The 19,330-nt window shown below is 40.9% G+C and overlaps 1 protein-coding gene across 1 annotated transcript; it reads left to right on the forward strand.

Moving 5' to 3' along the window:
* Positions 1-367: 367 nt before the first annotated feature.
* CCDC90B (coiled-coil domain containing 90B) lies at positions 368-17,409 on the forward strand. Its single transcript, XM_050942339.1, has 9 exons — positions 368-536; positions 6,239-6,358; positions 8,100-8,203; positions 10,770-10,871; positions 11,624-11,665; positions 11,752-11,823; positions 11,916-11,969; positions 14,021-14,135; positions 16,017-17,409. The coding sequence occupies exons 1-9, from the start codon at positions 440-442 to the stop codon at positions 16,070-16,072; spliced, it is 762 nt and encodes a 253-aa protein (XP_050798296.1). The 5' UTR covers positions 368-439; the 3' UTR covers positions 16,073-17,409.
* Positions 17,410-19,330: the final 1,921 nt, after the last annotated feature.

Below are 19,330 nucleotides of genomic sequence, written 5' to 3' on the forward strand. Positions count from 1 at the left end.
GAAAGTGTGTGGGTGTGGGCATGCAAGGGGGTGTGCATACCAGTGGAGGTAGGGGGATCTGTGCATGCAGGGGTGTGTGTTGTGTGTGCATGCGAGTGAATGAGTGTGAAAACGTGTGGGTGGGTGCACGCAAGGGGGGTGATTACGAATGCAAGTGTGTACTCGTGCGGGTGTGTGCATGCAAGGGGGTGTGCATATAAGTGGAGGTACGGGGGATCTGTGCATGCGAGTGAATGAGCGTGGAAACGTGTGGAAGTGTGTGCGCGTGTGGCCACACGAGGGCGCCCCGGGCTGCAGCTCCCAGCGAGCAGGGCGGCACCACGGGACTACAATTCCCAGAGCGCACCGGGGCACCCGCCGGAAGAGCTGGGCCGCCGCCGCCGGCTGGAGGGTGCCCGCGGCTCTGCTGCCCGCGCGCCCCGCACGGCGGAGGAGGCGGATGAGGGGCAGCGGGCTGGGCCGGAGGCTCCTGGCCTCGGGGGGCGGCTCGCGGCCGGGCGCGCCCTGGGGCGCTGCGCTGCCGGCCCTAAGGAGAGGTGAGAGGCGCCTCTGCCCGCCCCCGCGGTGAGGGGCCCCCCCATTATCTGCCCCGCCGAGGGGGGTTGGAGTCGCCCCCACTCTGGACGGTGTGCGGCCCGGGGGTGGGGGTTCATTACCCTGAGCTGATAGCCGCCCCCCCCCGTGTCATTGTTTATCTCCGTGCCAAGGGGCTCCCCCACCACGGACCAGGGTCCCAGCAGGGTGCTAGGCGCTGTACCAAAGAACAAAAACCCAGCCCCTCCCCCAGAGAGCTTGGGATCCGAGTCTAAGGGAAGAGTCAATAGGAGGTTGGGGCGAGGGAGGTGCACAGCGAGGCCTTGACACTGCCACTTTACAGCGCTGAAACGTTCTCGCTCAGGAGTGTGAAAAAACACCACCCTGAGTGATGCCCGTTTCAGCGCTGTGATGTGGCAGTGTAGACAGTGCACCAGGTAGCTACTCCCCTCGTGGGGTGGGTGTTTTACAACGCTAGGAGAGCTCTCTGGTGCGAGACTACACAGCCCCATTAAAGAGTTTTAAAATTGGTAGTCAAGTATCAGAGGGGTAGCCATGTTAGTCTGGATCTGTAAAAGCAGCAAAGAATCCTGTGGCATCTTATAGACTAACAGACGTTTTGGAGCATGAGCTTTCGTGGGTGAATGAGGAAGTGGGTATTCACCCACGAAAGCTCATGCTCCAAAACGTCTGTTAGTCTATAAGGTGCCACAGGATTCTTTGCTGCTTTTAAAATTGGTAGTGAAGACACACTGAGACAATACTGGTCAGCATTATTGGCAGTAGTCACTGCCCACCCTGTGTCAAACTGCAGTCTAGGTGGTGGTGTTTTTTTTGGTGGCATCACAGCAAAGAAGGGATTTGAAGGAGGACAATGAGATGGATTTGCAGATTTTTATGAGACTTTCCTTGTAGACATGAGGGGTAATGAGTGAGAAAGCAGGAAAGTGCTCATTTGAAAATATAAGTGGTTGACCGAGAAGACTGGGCTTACTGGCAGACAGAGGTGGGAGTCAAGAGGTCAGTAGTGTATGAGAATTGATAAGTGGCATGTGGGGTGATGTTCAAGCATGTTGGAGGACAGGGTTAGAATTCAAAATTACTTTGACAAACTCGGGAATTGATCTGAATTCAACAAGATGAAGTTCCATAAACATGAATGCAAAGTATTACACTTAGGAAGGACAAATCAACTACAGAATGGATTATAACTGGCTAATTGGTAGTACCACTAAAAAGGATCTGCAAGTTATAGTGAAAATCACAAATTGAATGTGCACGAACAATGTGATGTAGCTGCAGAAAAGGGCCACGTTAACAGGAGTGTTGTAGGTAAGGTCTCAGCTGGAGTACTCTCTCCAGTTTTGTATTCCACACTTTAAGAAAAATGTGGACAAAATAGAGAGTCCAGAAGAGAGCTACAGAAATGATGAAAGATTTAGAAACCAGACCTTTGATGAAAGATTAAAACGAGCGTGTTTAGTTTTGACAAAGGAAGACACAACAATAACCGATTTCAAATATGTTAGAGACTGTTATAAAGAAGATGATGATCAGTTATTCTCTATGTCCACAAGAAGTAATGAGCTTGATCTGCAGCAAGAGAGATTCAGGTTAGATGTTAGGAAAAGAAACCTTTTCAACTATAAGGATAATTAAGCTCTGGAATAGGCTTCTAAGGGAGGTTACAGCATTCCCCTGACAGGCCTTTAAAGTGAAAGTAAATAGCCTACATTTGAAATGATAGAGAAGAGGGAGCTACTGGAGGGAGGCAAAGAGAGAGAGGGGTGAAGTACTCAGTGTGGTGAGCTAGGGAAATGATCTTCATAGGAACATTTTGAATGGCTGTAAGCAGGGCAAGAATGTCAAGGCCAGCAAAGAGGATGTTGCAGTAATGGTGATGTGAACTGAGAGCCTGGATGAGGTTTTTAGCTGTGTGGGTGAATAGGAAAGGCTGTATCTTGGAGCTGTTGTGCAGAAAGAATTAGCAAGATATAGCTGGAGCAGGGAAGCGAGGAGATAGAGTGGGGACTTGTGCAGGGGTCCTGTGGCAAAAATAGTATGCGATCACACAATCTTTATTTATCATAATGCACACAGGCAACCTTAATTCTGACATTTCCTAACTTTTGAGTGCTTGACTTTGCAACCTTAACGTTCTCTTAATAGTTTGGGGGGTGGTTGTTTTTTTTTTTTCATGTAATATTGTATGTTCAGTCCTGGTCAAGAAAAAAAAGCACTGCAAGATCAGAGGGGACTGAGTGAGATAGGCCTGTATAATTAATAGGCTGACCCCCATCCCCATGCTGCCTGGGGCTGGGGCTGACCCCCATGCTGCCTGGGGCTGGGGCTGACCCCCAATCCCCGTGCTGCCTGCTGCAGGGTCTGCTGCCCACAGCTGATGCTGATCTTCCCCTCCCCGAGCTCCATGCCTCCCATGTCTGAGGCTGATCAGCCCGCCCCGCCCCAGCTCTGTGCTGCCTGGGGGTTAGCTCTGAAGCCAGCAAATTTCTCGACTTTCCTGCTGGCAGGCAGTGCTGCCTTCAGCTGATGCCCAGGTAGCAGCCTCCACTCTCTTCTCTGCCTTGCAGCTGGTACAAATGCCCAGTTTTGGCGAAGAATTAGGGCTGGCCAGGACAGAGCTGAAAAAGGGGACTGTCATGGCCAAAATGGGATGTATCAGCACCTTAGCCAGCCCAGGCCCTATTGTTCCTAGTCGGCCCCTCACTCCCAGGACCAGTCCCTGTCATAAACAGATAGCTAAGGGTTAATGTTTCTTTCACCTAAAAAAGGATTAACAAGCAGTGACCTAAAACAGCTGACCAGAGGACCAATCAGAAAACAAGACTTTTTCAAATCTGGGTGGAGGGAAGTTTTGGGTGTGAGTTCTTTGTTCTTTGTCTTGTGTCTGTGCCCTCTCGGCTATGAGAGTGATTTTTCTATCTCCTGGCTTTCTAATCTTCTGTTTCCAAGCTGTAAGTACAAGAATAGTAAGACCATAGGTTTATATTGTTTTCCTTTGTATTTACATGTGTGTAGTTGCTGGAATGTGTTAAATTGTATTCTTTTTGGATAAGGCTGTTTATTCCTTTTTCTTTTAAGCAATTGACCCTGTATATTGTCAACTTGATACAGAGCCTATTTTTAATGTCTTTTTTCTTTCTTTTTATATAAAGCTTTCTTTTTAAGAGCTGTTGGAGTTTTTCTTTAGTGGGGACTCCAGGGAATTGAGTCTGCAGCTCACCAGGGAACTGGTGGGAGGAAGAAGTCAGGAGGAAAATCTCTTTGTGTTAGATTTACTAAGCCTGACTTTGCATACCCTCTGGGTGAGGGGGAGAGATTAGATCTCTCGGTACTTGTGTTTCCAGGACTGGAAGCAGGGAATCTCCTAGGGTCGTCCAGGGAGGGGAGCCTGGGAGGAGGTAACAAGGAAACAAGGGGAGGGGGTTATTTCCCTTTGTTGTAGGACTCAAGGCATCTGGGTCTGGGGGTCCCCCAGGGAAGGTTTTGGGGAGACCACAGTGAGCTAGGCACTGTATAATTCCTGGCTGGTGGCAGCTTTACCAGGTCCAAGCTGGTAACTAAGCTTGGAGGTTTTCATGCTAACACCCATATTCTGGACGCTAAGGTCCAGAGTGCCCCATTGCCCCTAACCGGCTGTTCGCTGTGGGGTTACTCATAGAGAACATGGGGCTGGCGAGCTCAAGCCTCTCCTCCCCTGCAGTATGATGAGTGCCTGAGGTAAAATCCATCCTCCCTTGCAAACAAGGGCTCACTTAGCTGAAGGAAGCCCACCTAGCTCAGTAAAAGGAGGGGAGCCTGGCGAGACCAGTACCAGAAGCCACCCTTCCAGAAGCAGCAGCAAGACACCTTCCTCCTGCGCAAGTTATTGCTTTCTCCTCCCTATTGTCACCCCCTGTCCTCCCAGGCTCTCCTGTCATATCTTACTTCCCACCTCCCCGTCCTTCCCCAACACTGAATGCTTGTTTGTCTGAGTGACTGGCTGAACAAGGAGGCGGACTGAGTGGACTTGTAGGCTCTAAAGTTTTACATTGTTTTATTGTTAAGTGCAGTTATTCTCTTTTAGATACTTCTACATTTGTAAGTTTAACTTTCATGAGAAAGAGATTGCATTACAGTACTTCAATGAGGTGAATTGAAATGTTTTTTACAGTGCAACTGTTTGTAATAAAAAATAAAGTGAACACTGTGCACTATGTATTTTATTGTAATTGAAATCAATATATTTGAAAATATAGAAAACATCCAAAATATTTAAATAAATGGTATTCTATTATTGTTTAACAGCGTGATTAATCGAGATTTTTTTTTAATTGCTTGATAGCCCTAGTTAGAAATGAATGTTTTATAGCATTGGAAAGTTGGGAATTATTAAACTTAAATATTGTATACAGCCACATATGCAATTCACATGCATTTCTTAAATAGAACAATACCTTTTCTCTATCCCAATCATCTTAAATTTAATATAGGCTTTGTATAGATTAGGAAATGAGGTCAGGATTAATTAACCAAAACTCGTTTCCTAGTGTAGATGCAGATTAACATTGACTTTGATTTAGCTGGAGGAGGTTGACCCTATGTCAAATGCTGATCTGACCTCTATTTCTTTTCCTAATCAAAGCCGTGACAAGACTGGGACAACAGTTTGGTGAAGGGAGAGAGTTAGTGGTAGGTAGTAAGGAAGGATTTGTACAAGAAATGGGTTTTCAGCAGGGATTTAGATGTGAAAGACAGGTTTTGCTGGATAGCAATTAGGAGACTATGTGAAACAGGTTGGAGAAGGAGATGCACAGAGGAGTGAAAGAACTTGTAGGAAGTTAGAGGTGCAGGCATGGGTAAATCACAAGAACTGTTAAAACTTCAGATCCCAGTTCTTTATGTCCTCTGGGATGTCGTCTTTCACACAGTAAAATCAATAGTTTTTAACTCAACAAATCTGTGATATTAGGTGTTAAAATCATGTGTCAAAGTCTGTTACCTAATTGGTTAGTTGGTAAACCAGTAAATTCTTCCCAAGCCCTGGCACTACATAATCACTGGTGATTTATTGACATAGCACCCCTGTTTTGTGTGTCACTAGAAGATGCAATACCTTTGCCGATAGGGTGCTGGGAAAGAAGTTGGTGTGAAGAATGCAGCTGGTGGTTGTGTAGTTTTCTGGCAGAGGACCCTCAGAACGATGCTGGTTGTACAACCGCTTCCTTGTTGGCTACATTAGAACAGTTACAGTTTTAAAAGTAGAAACATAATTTAAATACCTTCCTTTTAATAGTTAATATGTTACTCAAAATCATCAAATTATTCAGTCACAGTATTTTGAGCTTTGGTATACCCAGAGTCTTGGCTGTAGCACAAGTCTCTACCTTGGATACCTGAATTTGGGATTGTTTGGGTCCTAGTGGTGGAGCAAATATTTGTAGAGACAGTGAGAACAATGATTAGATTTAGAACATTTAGGGGCAGGAGAAAATGCTGGTTAGACTACTTCCCTCTGCTTTATAATCAAGCTATTGAAGGAGGACCAACGCTCTTTGTTGTACACATATTAGTGCGCTGGGGTCCTCCTTTCCACAATGAAAGATTATGCAGCAAAAACTCTTTAATGTTGTTGATTCCAGGATAAAATTAACAAGGAAACAAATGAGTAAACAGCTTCTTAATGGCTTCTTGCCGTTTTCAGGTTTTGCTGCCACAGCCCCTGTGAAGTCATATGACATGAGAAGAGTTGAAATAACCCCACTGGAACAGAGAAAGTTAACCTTTGATACCCATGCATTGGTACGAGAGCTGGAAGTTCATGGTGAGCAATACCTATTAAGTAACTCAAGTGAAATCAAACTGCTACTTTCCCAAAAGTATTAAGGGGTTCTTATTTGTCATGCTTGTCTGTTTGTAGCTGCTACAGTGTAAATGGAAGCATCCCATGTAGATTGTTGTCTATATGGTCATAAAAATAAACTCAGTAAGGTAACATTTACTTAGCTTGTAGGTTTGTGGAAGCTTATATATAGTGCCTTCCATCAGAGAAATTTAATACACTCTGTAACTGTAAAGTATCACTAAAATATAAAGAATAACTGTGATAGTTGTGTTAAAATATAGATTCCTTCTGCCAGTTACTAATAAACCATTAATTTTATTAAAATTGAAATTTTTAAAAAATCTCATTGACTTTTCCCCCACTTGCTTTTGGTTTATGTTTTTTCATTTCACTCAGCTTAAACAACATAGAAACACAGTTGGTTGTTTGTTTGTTTTAAAAAACAATCCATTTCTAATTCACTAGTATGATAGTGCAGTGTTGGGGATTCAAACACTTCAGAGGAATGCTTAAATCCAAGTGATACAACAGTTGTATTGGAATTTAAAAAAAAGAAAATGTCATAGAAACACTATGATTTTAGGTTTTGTTAAATTTTGCTTACGTCATGTAAGGCCCCAAATTTAGGTTATGTAAAAACAATGTTACTTTAAAAGGTTTGAATAACAAAGGTGGGAGACTGAATATATTGTAGCACCTGCCCTGTTACACATTGGTATCATATCTCGTATAGCCCTCCTCTGAGCTCAAAAGTGATTCATCTTGCATATCACCTGTGCTGCACTGCTTGGGTGCAGTCTTCTAAGATTTAGCTGAACACTTAACATGAGAGAGAAAATGTAAAGTTCATTTGTCTCATCTTTGATGTCTGTTTGTTTTTTTTATGTAAGACAAAACCATATTACAGTGATCAAGCTGTAACATAGAAGTCATCGGCATTAGAGGAGGGAAGAGACCTATTGAGTCCAGCCTCCTTCCAATGTAAAGTATTTACAGTACAAATAGATTTCTTGACATTTCTCAGAACTTCCATGCAGCTTGGGTGTGGATTGGGCTGGTAATTAGAAAAATTAGCTAGTTTTTTAAAAAATTGAGACTCCAGGGAAGCTAAAGCTTTAGAACCATACCAGATTACACACAAAGTATTCGCACTGGTAAGTAGAAGTCCTAACGGCCCAATTTTGATCTGGTGTAAACAGGTGCAATGTTCTTGAAGTCAACAGTGTTTCTAATGCATATGCCCAGTCTGAATTTGCCCCAAAGGATGTGGAGCAATTTCAATTTATGTAGCATTTCCTTATTAATTTCAGTCTTTTTTCCCCTCTAGGATGCACACTCTGTAGCAAAGGATAAACTTGTTTTTTTAAATAGTGTTTGTGAGAAAATACTATACATTAGAAAAAACTAAAGAGCCCATGGCAGTTGAACAGGTTGCAGATTATGTTCCTATTGCATGTAGCACCTGCGGAAAGGTTTTTGTATGTTCAAAATATAATGGATGCGCTTCAGATTCAAAGCTGAAAAAGTTCAGAATTTTGAAAAGTTAGTGATCTTAAACGTTTTGGTAGCTTGGTGGTTGAATCCATGTCACTGGCAGTGTGACCTGTAACTTACCTTTGCACTTGCGTACTGAGCTTTATGCTTATTGTGTAGCTTTTGCTTGCCTGTCCATACAATTTTTCATTTCATCTTAACCTGTCATCTTTCAACTGTCTTCCAGGTTTTGGTAAAGAACAAGCAGAGACCATTGTATCAGCGTTAACAACTTTGTCAAATGTTAGCCTAGACACAGTCTACAAGGATATGGTGACCCAAGCTCAGCAGGTAACAAATCAATGATTTGTTGTATCCTTGTCATTTTATCTGTCCGTGAAGCATCATAAACACAAATGGTGCTTTATAAAATATAGTAGTTTATACATTTTAGTGATACTACTAGTATAATGGATACTTTACTGAGGCAGATTGTCCTAAAATCCTAGCTGAGCTTAAATTAGAGAGGGATAAGTGATATCTTGCATTTACTATAGCACCTTTCATCCCATAGGAACCAAAAGTTCTCCCTTTCCAAAAGTAAGAATGATCTACAAATGCTATGCAGGGATCGCTTCATCTGCTACTGAAAGGCAGCCTGTGGGGTGAGACAGCAACTGTTTAACAACACACAGCAACACTGCACCACAGTTTAGGACAGGAAGTGAATTTCAAGGAAGATTATCCTGATTGTTAATCATGATTTGGATGCTTTAGGTAGGGGAAAGTAGCCTGTGTCTTTTATTTAACAGCAGCATAGATTTACAGCATTGGTCTTGGTTGGTTTCTTTTTGCTAAATTAAAAACCACCAAAACTGGTTCATGATGATCTTGACTCTTTCTGCATATTTGGTTCATGGAACTGGTCTGTTATACAGTTCAAACATACACTGATGCTTCATGCAAAGAATCATATTGATTGTCTTCTTCCACTTGTAGGTTTAAGCTAGTTTTGTAAAATTATGTGATTGTAGTTAGCCAGTAAAATAATCTGGTGTGTCTGGGTGTACAGGGGAGGATAATTAATTTCATCATAACAAATGTGTGAAATTGAAAGGATCTAAGAATTTTACTTTCTTTGCGCAGTAGACAGTTGGGCCAGTGTAACTAGACTCTGATACAAAATAATAGTTTGTTTAATCAAGGAGACACTAGGCTGAGAATTATGTGCCACTAATGTTCAGTGAGAATATGCAGTTAAGCACAAATTACTTCTCCATTATTAAGCCATGGAGTTTTATTGCCAACAGATTTTTTCCCTTAGTTATTTTTTTAATTTTTGAGAACTTTTACCATGATAACTAAATTATGGCAGTAGAGGAGAATCCAGGAACTTGTGTTTTTCCTGTTGTGTTTTTTTTTTTAATCTTTTCATTTAATATGGAAACCCTACTGGCTTTGAGACCCTGCTGTGTCTAAGAAGCATAAATGTCCATTGTCTAACACCTTGATCCCAAATGTAGCTTCCTTGTAATAATGTGGTGTAGCTTAGTGAATGTTCTATTCAGTCTCAGAATTTAAAAATTTTTTAACTTGGCATGTGAAGATAATAGATCCAAACATAAGCACAGCCAAAGTACTGTAAGGAATTGTAAGAAACTAACACTGTGTGTGTATTCAACACAGTAGGGATCAGACCTGATTTTTCCATTGGCTTCAATGGGAGTGGGCTCAGGCTAAACTGTAGGTACAGTAGAACCTCAGAGTTACGAACAAAACATTCTGGTTGTTCTTTCACAAGCTTACAACTGAACGTTGACTTAATACAGCTTTGAAATGTACTATGCAGAAGAAAAATGCTGCTTTCCCTTTATTTTTTTAGTAGTTTACATGTAGCACAGTACTGTATTTGCTCTTTTTTTATCATCATTTTTGTGTGTGTGTGTCTGTCTCTCTGCTGCTGCTGCCTGATTGTGTACTTCCAGTTCCAAATGAGGTGTATGGTTGACTGGTCAGTTCGTAACTCTGGTGTTCATAACTCTGAGTTTCTACTGTAATTTTGAATTGGAACTGAGGAGTACTAACTCCCTTGAATCCTGAATTGGGGCTGGGCATTTTCCTTCTCACTAAACCCAATAGCCTCAAAAGCAGGCTCCTGCATAATTCCATGTCACTAACATTTAAAGGAACAGTATGATAAAACTGTCTAGGACCTTGAAGTATCATAAGATCCTGGGGTCAATTATGTTTTTTGCGCACTTCAAATCTAAGGGTTCCTATTATTTTTTAAAATTCTAAGTTGAAGTGAATGTAGTGCTTGTGAAAGTGGCAGCTTAGCAGTGCTGGAAGCTGAACTCTGTCCACACAATAGTTACGTCAGTGAGATTTCCCACAATGCCTTGCCAATGTGCCTCATCACATTGGGGTGAGAGGGTAATTGGGTATCCATAACCATTCAGTCCTTGGCCTCTTACCCAGCCCTTATAGCAAGGAGGACTCATTAGTGCTAAATATGATGGTATCCACTAGAAAGTGGACTGAGACCATCAGCACATTTCATATGGGCATCAAAAGTAAGTGGTGACTGAAGGTTCAACCAGGGAATTCAGGTCTATTTTATTGACCAACTGTGTGGACCTGTGGCTTTTCTACCTTAGTTTTAGAATAGTTCTATAAAACAGCAAGAGTAATGGTTCTGAATCCCTTGAACAAACTCCAGCTTTTCATTGTCTGTTACTGTATGACTTCTATTTTTTTGTTTTTTTATGCTCGACAGTCACCAGTTAATGATTTCATGCACAACAAGACTTTGCTTTCTGTGACCTAAGCATCTCTCTTTCTTCCTGTTGAAATGCAATGCTTGTAAAGGTCTTAGCATTTCTTAGCAGTTCTGAGTGATTACTGTATTATTTCTTAGGAAATAACTCTGCAGCAAATAATGGCGCATTTGGACTCTATTCGGAAAGATATGGTAATCCTAGAGAAAAGTGAATTTGCAAACCTGAGAGCAGAAAATGAGGTACTACTGAATCTTTGTAACTGAACAGATAAATTGCAAAATATGTTGAGAAGTATTCTTTTGGAACAAACTATTTAGATATAAGCAAGCACTGTACTTTCACCAGTACTGAAAGCTTAGTTGTATTGTCCTTTAAAAATCAACAATCTGTCTGTGACTCTGCCTTGTAAGTGACATTTGTTCATATAAACGTGAGTTTGGGATACAGATTCACATAATTCCCGCAGAAAAAAACAAACCCAAATTTAAATCCCTGAATGGCCTGATGTACTTTCATCTAAGGCCTATTACCATTATTTAATGCTGGAAAAGTGTGTAGGTCTTTGAGACACAGAATTCAACAAAACTTTGTGACTCTAGATATTTTTACTTCACTTTCCTTTTCCTGAGAGCATTTTGTATATTCATGGATGTATTTCCACTATTCTTAGGACATATGAGTCCACATTCAGAATGACAAGATGCTTAGGTGCACTATTCATAGACATTGATCCACTTGGTTTTATCAAATTTCAAATAGATCTAGATATCAGACATAATTGATATTAGAAATTTGACTAATATTGGCATGTCTAATCTGAGACACAGGTCCATCCATAAAAAGATTTTTTCCTGAAATACCATAATTTTCAGTGATCCAGTTCAGTCAGTTTAACAGATAATATGTGATAGCAATGATCTGACTATCCAACTAAAATGGTTAGTCATTTACTAATTCTGTAAAACTGTCTTTTTTTTTTCTTTGTACCTAGAAAATGAAAATTGAGTTGGATCAAGTTAAACAGCAGCTAATGGTAAGTAAACAGCAAGTACCATATTATAGAGTCTAATATTCAGGGAAGTGTGTAATTAGTTTATTTTATCTTTGCTTGTCTTGAAGAATGAAACCAGTAAAATCAGAGCTGATAATAAGCTGGACATAAATCTGGAAAGGAGCAGAGTGACAGATATGGTAAGCTCTTTGTTTTTAAAAGATGTCTCTATCAATTATTTGCCATATTCCATTACTGAGATTGTTATTTCTCCCTTCTTCTTAATCTGTAGTTCACAGATCAGGAAAAGAATCTAATGGAAGCAACTACAGAGTTTCATAAAAAAGTGAGTAAGAGCTGTTCTATAATAATAATCGACAATTTTATATTATGGACTCAGTCCTGCCTTCGTCATGTACCCACAATTCTGACTGGAGTTAGCAGGATTTTGTCTGTACAAGAAATGAAAGATACCATGTGACTTAAACCTGTGTTTCTTAAGCACACATTAAAATATTCATATATACATGTACAAGTAGGAATATCATAAACTGGATCTTGTTCTAATGCATCCAATCTGCTTCCTTTGAAATAAACTCTTTGCATAAAATTTTAAAACATTATTCGACTTTTTAACGCTGGTAAATGTGTGTATTTTAGCTGTATTCTGTATTAACATTTCTAGCACAAATAACTCTCTACAGTTTATATTTATTTTAATGAAGACTTGTACTCTCAACAAACATCAGGAACCTAGGTCCTTCACACTTGGTCAGAATTTTCAAACCTGCTCTCTACCGTGTTCTGTCCTTGGCCACCATCCTTCTCACTCTTTATGCTTCAGTCACTCACGTGGTTGCATCTCCCATCAGTACACCGTTGGTTCACAGGTCTGCCTCTCCACTCCTGACTTGTCTCCCTTCATTCAGTCCTTCCTCCTGTTTTATTAGTTTCTCCTCAGATGTCTGATCATCAAACTCCACACAACCAAAACTGCTCCTGACCTTTCCTCTCAAACCCTCCCCATTCTCTAAGTTCTCTGGAACTGCTAACAACGCTAGCATTCTCCATGTCACTCAGGTCTTTGACTCCTCACTCTTTTGCCTTGCACATTAGCACTGTCTAAATTCCCACTTCATCCATAATATTTCTCATGGAATTTGTGAGTACTTGACACTTGAGAGAAAATCAGACCACTTTTATTTAGGTGCTTAAACATGGTCAGCATTGCAGTTAAACTGATACAGGACTTACTGTACCATGTTTCCACAGTAAAATATACAGGAATTTAATTAATTAAACTCTCTAGACAAAATAAATGGCTGTTATTTCCCTTCCTGCCATGTGTTGTGTATGTTTTATAGCCAGTAACTGCTCTGTGGAAGGTCTTAAATATGCTGTTTGAGCGATGAAACAGGTCTCTCTGCTGAATGAAGGTTAGAAGAAGTGTAATGTTCTAAATCAAGGTCACTGCTAGGTAGACAGTATAACATAAGATACAAACCCTTAAGTTTCTGGACATAGCCAATTGCGACCTGACTGCGGTTAGGAAGAAATTTCCTCTTTTGGACAGATTTCTTAACTATCCGCTGTAGAGTTTCTTATACCTTTCTCTGAAGAATGTTACTGGCCATTGTCAGGGCAGGATGCAGACAAAATGGAGCGTGGGTCTGAATTCATAAGGCAGTTCATGGAAGGGGAGGGGAATATTTTTTTTTCAAGTTAATCAAAATATACATCTATGTTGAATGTGCCTCCTAGACAGATTAGTTGGGGCATTTGATGTGCACATCACGTTGAACTCAATTTTAGCTTTTTCTTTGCTATTCCCCTTTCAGAAGCACTCTTCAGTTGCATTACATACTGCTCTGCTTATCTTGTAAATTTGACATCATCAGCTCAGGATTAAACAAAGACTGTGAATGGCTAGACAACTACAAAAACAGTTTCTCCTCCCTTGATTTTCACACCTCAACTGCTAGAAGAGGACCTCATCTTCCCTGATTGAACTAACCTCATTATCTCTAGCCTGATTCTGGCTTGCATATATATACCTGCCTCTGGAAATTTCCACTACATGCATCTGATGAAGTGGGTATTCACCCACGAAAGCTCATGCTCTAGAATGTCTGTTAGTCTATAAGGTGCCACGGGACTCTTTGCTGCTTTTACAGATCCAGACTAACACGGCTACCCCTCTGATACTCATCTTGTAAGTTCACTTATAGGCTACACATCTTAATTCAACAAGGGTTTTGAGATTCCGCATTTAAATGGATTTTTCTCTTTATGTAGTATAGCTGACAACATTGCCGTATGTTTTTTGTTTTGTTTTTTTAAGTTAAGGGAGCAGGAGATGAGACCCATACATATGCCATGTCTTGTAATGTATTTCAGGATTCGAGTACCAACAGTGCTATTGCAGAAATCAGTAATAAGATTGATACACAAATAGCCTCCTTAAAAACTCTCATGGAATCGAATAAACTGGAGACGATACGTTATTTGGCAGGTACGTTGGTGGGGAGGGGCATTAATACTGTAGTGTGTTTCAGAAACGTAAAATTTGATTCAAAGTGCAAGTTTTAGGAAGCTCAGTTATTGGAAAGCTCCTTTGGTAGCCTGGTCGTAGTTCCCGAGTTCATTCACATTAAAACATGCGCAGCAAACAAAATGAGTATGTGTATATACATAATTATGAAGAAAAGACCATAGATGTACCTCGCAAGAGGACAAATTAAAGATATGGTCTCTAGGCTGAAGAGTTTAGTCTCAGTTTGGGTGTGGCAAGGGATCAAGTAAATGATGGGAAAGATTGAAGCAAAAAGAGGTGAACATCTCTTGTTTAGCTTAATTTACAAAAGGATTATTTGACATAAATCATGGGTCAGCAGAACACTTGAGGGAGTTTGTCGCCAACTTCAGTGAGATCACAATTAGGCCCAAAATTGGGATAGGAGGGACATGAGTACAGGATATAAAAACTGCTTCCAAGGACATTCATCCTTGCCACAGTTAGCAAGCCCCTGCTGCAGAGGTGCCCCAGTGAAAACCATCCTGGGCCCCCCTCAGCCACCAAAGAATTGTTCTGAGTCTTAAAGCTCATCTGTAGGGAATGAAGTGGTATATTTACATATCCATATTGTCAGATGTGGTAGTAGTTTGAGTTAGCTTGCTCTAAAAAGTCTTAAAAGCTTATGACTTCTATTGCAGGGACGTACTGATATGTAGGGAGATTTTGACCTCAATCAGCGTACCTTAACCACAGCAGCAGTAAACTTCCCAGTTAAGTTTTCAAAAAAACATACTTTCAATTTGGTAATTTATGTAAGCTTTAAAGAAAACAAATTGAGCTCAGATGAGATTGGCAAATGAATCTGTCTGTAGACAGGGAAAATTACACAAAATTGGAGGTGGGTGAAAGGGGAATAACCAAACAATTGTGGTAATGAGAAAGCAAGTCCAACACTAAGAACTGAATATCTTAACATAAGAACGGCCATACTGAGTCAGACCAAAGGTCCATCCAGCCCAGTATCCTGTCTGCTGACAGTGGCCAAAGTCAGGTGCCCCAGAGAACCTAACAGGTAATGATTAAGTGTTTTTTCTCCTTCCATCCATCTCTACCCTCTGAAAAACAGAGGCTAGGGACACCATTCCTTACCCATCCTGGCTAATAGCCATTAATGGACTTAACCTCCATGAATTCATCTAGTTCTCTTTTAAACCCTGTTATAGTCCTAGCCTTCACAATCCCCTCAGGCAAGGAGTTCCACAGTTGACTGTGCGCTGTGTGAAGAAGAACTTCCTTTATTTGTTTTAAACCTGCTGCCTATTAATTTCATTTGGTGACCCCTAGTTCTTATATTATGGGAACAAATAAATAACTTTTCCTTATTCACTTTCTCCACATCACTCATGATTTTATATACTGCTATCATATCCCTCCTTGGTCTCCTCTTTTCTAAGCTGAGAAGTCCCAACCTCTTTAATCTCTCCTCATGTGGGACCCGTTCCAAACCCCTACTCATTTTAGTTGCCCTTCTCTGAACCTTTGCTAAACTGCTGGTTCAACTAGTATAGAAAGAGTTGTTGAGATTTCATGCATTCTGCTCTTAGGTACCCTGACATTGTACCAGTTATGTGTATTATTAACTGAGTTCTCTCTCTTGGTTTGAAACTTTTTTTTTTTGTTTAATAAAAATTTGTCATAACTGCCCCAACCCCTAAAATAGTTTTTGTACCGAAAGGGTTGAAACTTAGAAGCACTTTTAAAATGTCTCGGATCATGTAGAGTTCTATGCATTCTTCTGTCTGTGGCAAAAATGAATTCCTTGCATGTAACACAAGGCGATATTGAGTGTTACATTAATTATTTCCTTTCTTTTTACAGCTTCTGTTTTCACTTGCCTAGCAATAGCACTGGGATTTTATAGGTTTTGGAAATAGACCCAGAGGAACTACTGCGCTACAAATAGAGGAAGAAAAGGCTGCTCGCATCATGGAACATCTATTAGGTCATATTGTGTTCGCTACTGCGGGTATTCTTAGTGCCTTTGTTTTTAGATTGATTCTTAATACATACTAAAAAATATTCTCTTCGATAATAAAGGTCATAATAGTTAGGGGCAATAATAGGAACCTTTCCTTAACTTATGGATTCTTCAGTGGCCTTTTTTCAAAAACCTCATACAGAAGAAACACTGAATCTGTGTTTTATATAAAACCAGAAAGTTCTTTGGTATAGGAACCAAAGAACATGTCCAGTGATTAATTTCGGAAAGGTTATGTTCTCACGTCCCTGCCAAAGAAAAGTGGTTACCATCTGATGTGACCAAATGCAAGGAGCTATCCTACTCTGAAACATCTGTGCATCTTAAACTACGGGAGCTGCATGTTTGTGTTCCATCCCAATTCTCCTCTCCCCCACTGGCTGAGGTATGTCCATCTTTATAAAATAAAGCCTTTTCAAAAGGATCCCTTTCACAACATAAAGCTGAATCATATGGATTAAAAATGACCAGTACTGTAAGACTAATATGCCCACCCCTTCTTTGACCGTTTCCTCCACCCATACAACCAAACAATTTTTTAATTCCCTTGTGTAAGGGGAAATGTCACATTGGCAATGTGTGTATAACTCCCTGAGCAAGACAAAGGTGGTCTTTTTGACTCCTTTCCATTGCTGGAGATACAGAACTCACCTATATGGTCCATATCCTTTACCTGAAAGCAGAATCTGCCTTGAAATGTGGAAATGTTACATTTCTTGCATGAAACTGCTGATGCTCCTGCCCTCAGATCCCTATGGAAAGCAGTTGAGCACCACAATCCTTGGGAAATAAATTGGTCCCATTGACTGTCCTAAACCAAACTCAGATCGTGATCTCTTTACCTTCTGCCAATGGCTAATAAATTTCAACATTAAGACATGGCAGGATGGGATGATATTTTTGCAGCGTTTAAGCAACCAATCATATTTTATTTAAGTCCTTGTCACAAGAGAGAATTTTTCGTCACAAGTGTAATCAACAGTGTCGATGCTTAGTTCCGTTCATTACAGGTAACCGTGTTCCTATTGAGCAAATTTTAACTCTGAGTAGTCTCTGTACAGGGGGAAGAGGTTTTGTATATAGTACAGTATAGAGGCATGTTCAGGTGACTGTGTCTTACTGTTTACAAATTGAATTTGCTAGTGTCCTGTGAATTTTACATTCTCTGTATGAAATTCTGGATTTAAACAGTCCCTTGTAGCATAATAAAATTGTTACATTGCTGTCCAAGAACTCTGAGTACAATTTACCAATTTGTAAAACTGAGAACCTCTTACAGTAAGAATAGTTATTCTCCTAAGAGCTTAGGCGACTTTATGTATTTTCCTTGTATGTGTTCTGTACCAAGAGAATTAATTACTTTTTCACCCCTTTGTATGATGGGTTTAGATGTGTTACAAGTAAAGATTTTAGAGAATCACTTGAGCCTATTCTAAACACCATATTTATAGTTAGAGGGTCTACGTAAATCACAGAACAGTCACATTTTTCGCAGGTTGGTCATGGCATAAATAGCAAATTTCACAGATGTTTATGCCGTGACCAACATATAGCGGGTTTCTCCGCAGTGTTTCTCAAACTGGGGGCCCTTGCAAGCCTGTTGTAGGGGGCTTATGGTACTGCCACCCTTACTCCGCAGCTATGCCGCCTGAAGCTGGGCGGCGGGAAAGTGGCAGCTGCTGACTGGGTGCCCAGCTCTGAAGGCAGCTCCCTCACCAGCAGCAGCAGAGAAATAAGGGTGACATGGCATTGCCAGCCTTCTGTGCTCCTGCTGGTGGTGGCGGCACTGCCTTCAGAGCTGGGTGCCCGGCCAGCAGCCACTGCTCTCCACTCTCCCTTAAGACTGTGCAGCCAGAGACTGGATTTCATGATACATGACTTGATTTTCATGGCCGTGAATTTGGTAGACCCCTATTGATAGTATTCATCTTCCAGTGTACCTCAACCATTCCGTTTGCAGCATCCACCTCTAACTGATCCATATAGGGTTCTTTGCAGTGATGAATACTACACAAATATTTGACACCAAAAATGGCTGTGGGCGTATCTGGTGATCACATCTGCGGTTCTCTTCCACAGATCATGATTCATTTGCTCTCAATAGGTAGAACCCAGGAGTTGCATTTCCCCCTGCTATTATCTGCTCCTCAGTAATGGCTAATCAGCTTTAAGATTTGGTATCTGCCAAATACACACTGTAAGGAAAGATAGTTACATGTCTGAATTGGGCATAAGGGAATCTGAATTTAAGGCATCTGGAAGAAAGGGCAAGTTACTCCAAGTTAGACTCTTCTCTGAAATTGGCCCATAATCTTTATTACCCAAAGAATCCTCAAAATAGAGGAATCACCACCCCCTGTTCCTTAAACGTTTCTCCCCCCGTACGTGACTGTTTCTTACGTGAAAGGCAACACTTTTATTTAATTCTTTGATTTCCCCCTTCATAATCATTTGTTAGTCTTCCCTATTGGCATGGAATTGAGTAAATTCCTACTCTGGGAGTATAGGTTTGTTGAATGGAATATGTCATTTCCATGTGCAGTACTCTCATTAAAACCAATGTAAGTTTTGAGAACAGTCTGATGGCAAGCTTGGGCTTAATGGCTGCAGAGGTAAATTGGGATCTAGGGAGCATTAGCTGTTTGGAACTTTGTCTGCTTATTGTATGTTTTCTGTCATAGAACTTTTATTTTATTCACCAGCTTCCCTGAGCTTTCAGAGTTGTCTTCTTCGCTTATTTCTTCCTTGATTCTGCAGAATCTTTGTATATGGAGGGCTTGAGTTAAATTTAAAAGGTCTTTCTCCACTGCTCATCCTACTTTTGCAAAATAAATGGCCATTCCACCAAAGTGGAAGCCAACATGAGTCATTGGGCAGCAAGTTGTATGCTTGGGGCCCATGTTTTATGGTGTATTTTCCTGACATGCTGCTGCTGTGTGCCACAAGGGCCTCTCCCCAAAACTTCCCCTTAGGCTGTGATGAACCTTGCATCCAGGGCAAGTATATCCTCAGACATTAGGGACTGGAGCCTATACATTTGTTTTCCCATTCAAACAAAGCTGATTTCTCCTAACTGTAACTATGGGAGGAGGCAGCACTGCAGTATTAAATGGATTTGCTGGGTGCTTGTGTGTGTGTGTGTGTAGTTTATATA

This window comes from Gopherus flavomarginatus, chromosome 1 (assembly GCF_025201925.1).
Source record: "Gopherus flavomarginatus isolate rGopFla2 chromosome 1, rGopFla2.mat.asm, whole genome shotgun sequence".
NCBI classification, from domain to species: domain Eukaryota; kingdom Metazoa; phylum Chordata; order Testudines; family Testudinidae; genus Gopherus; species Gopherus flavomarginatus.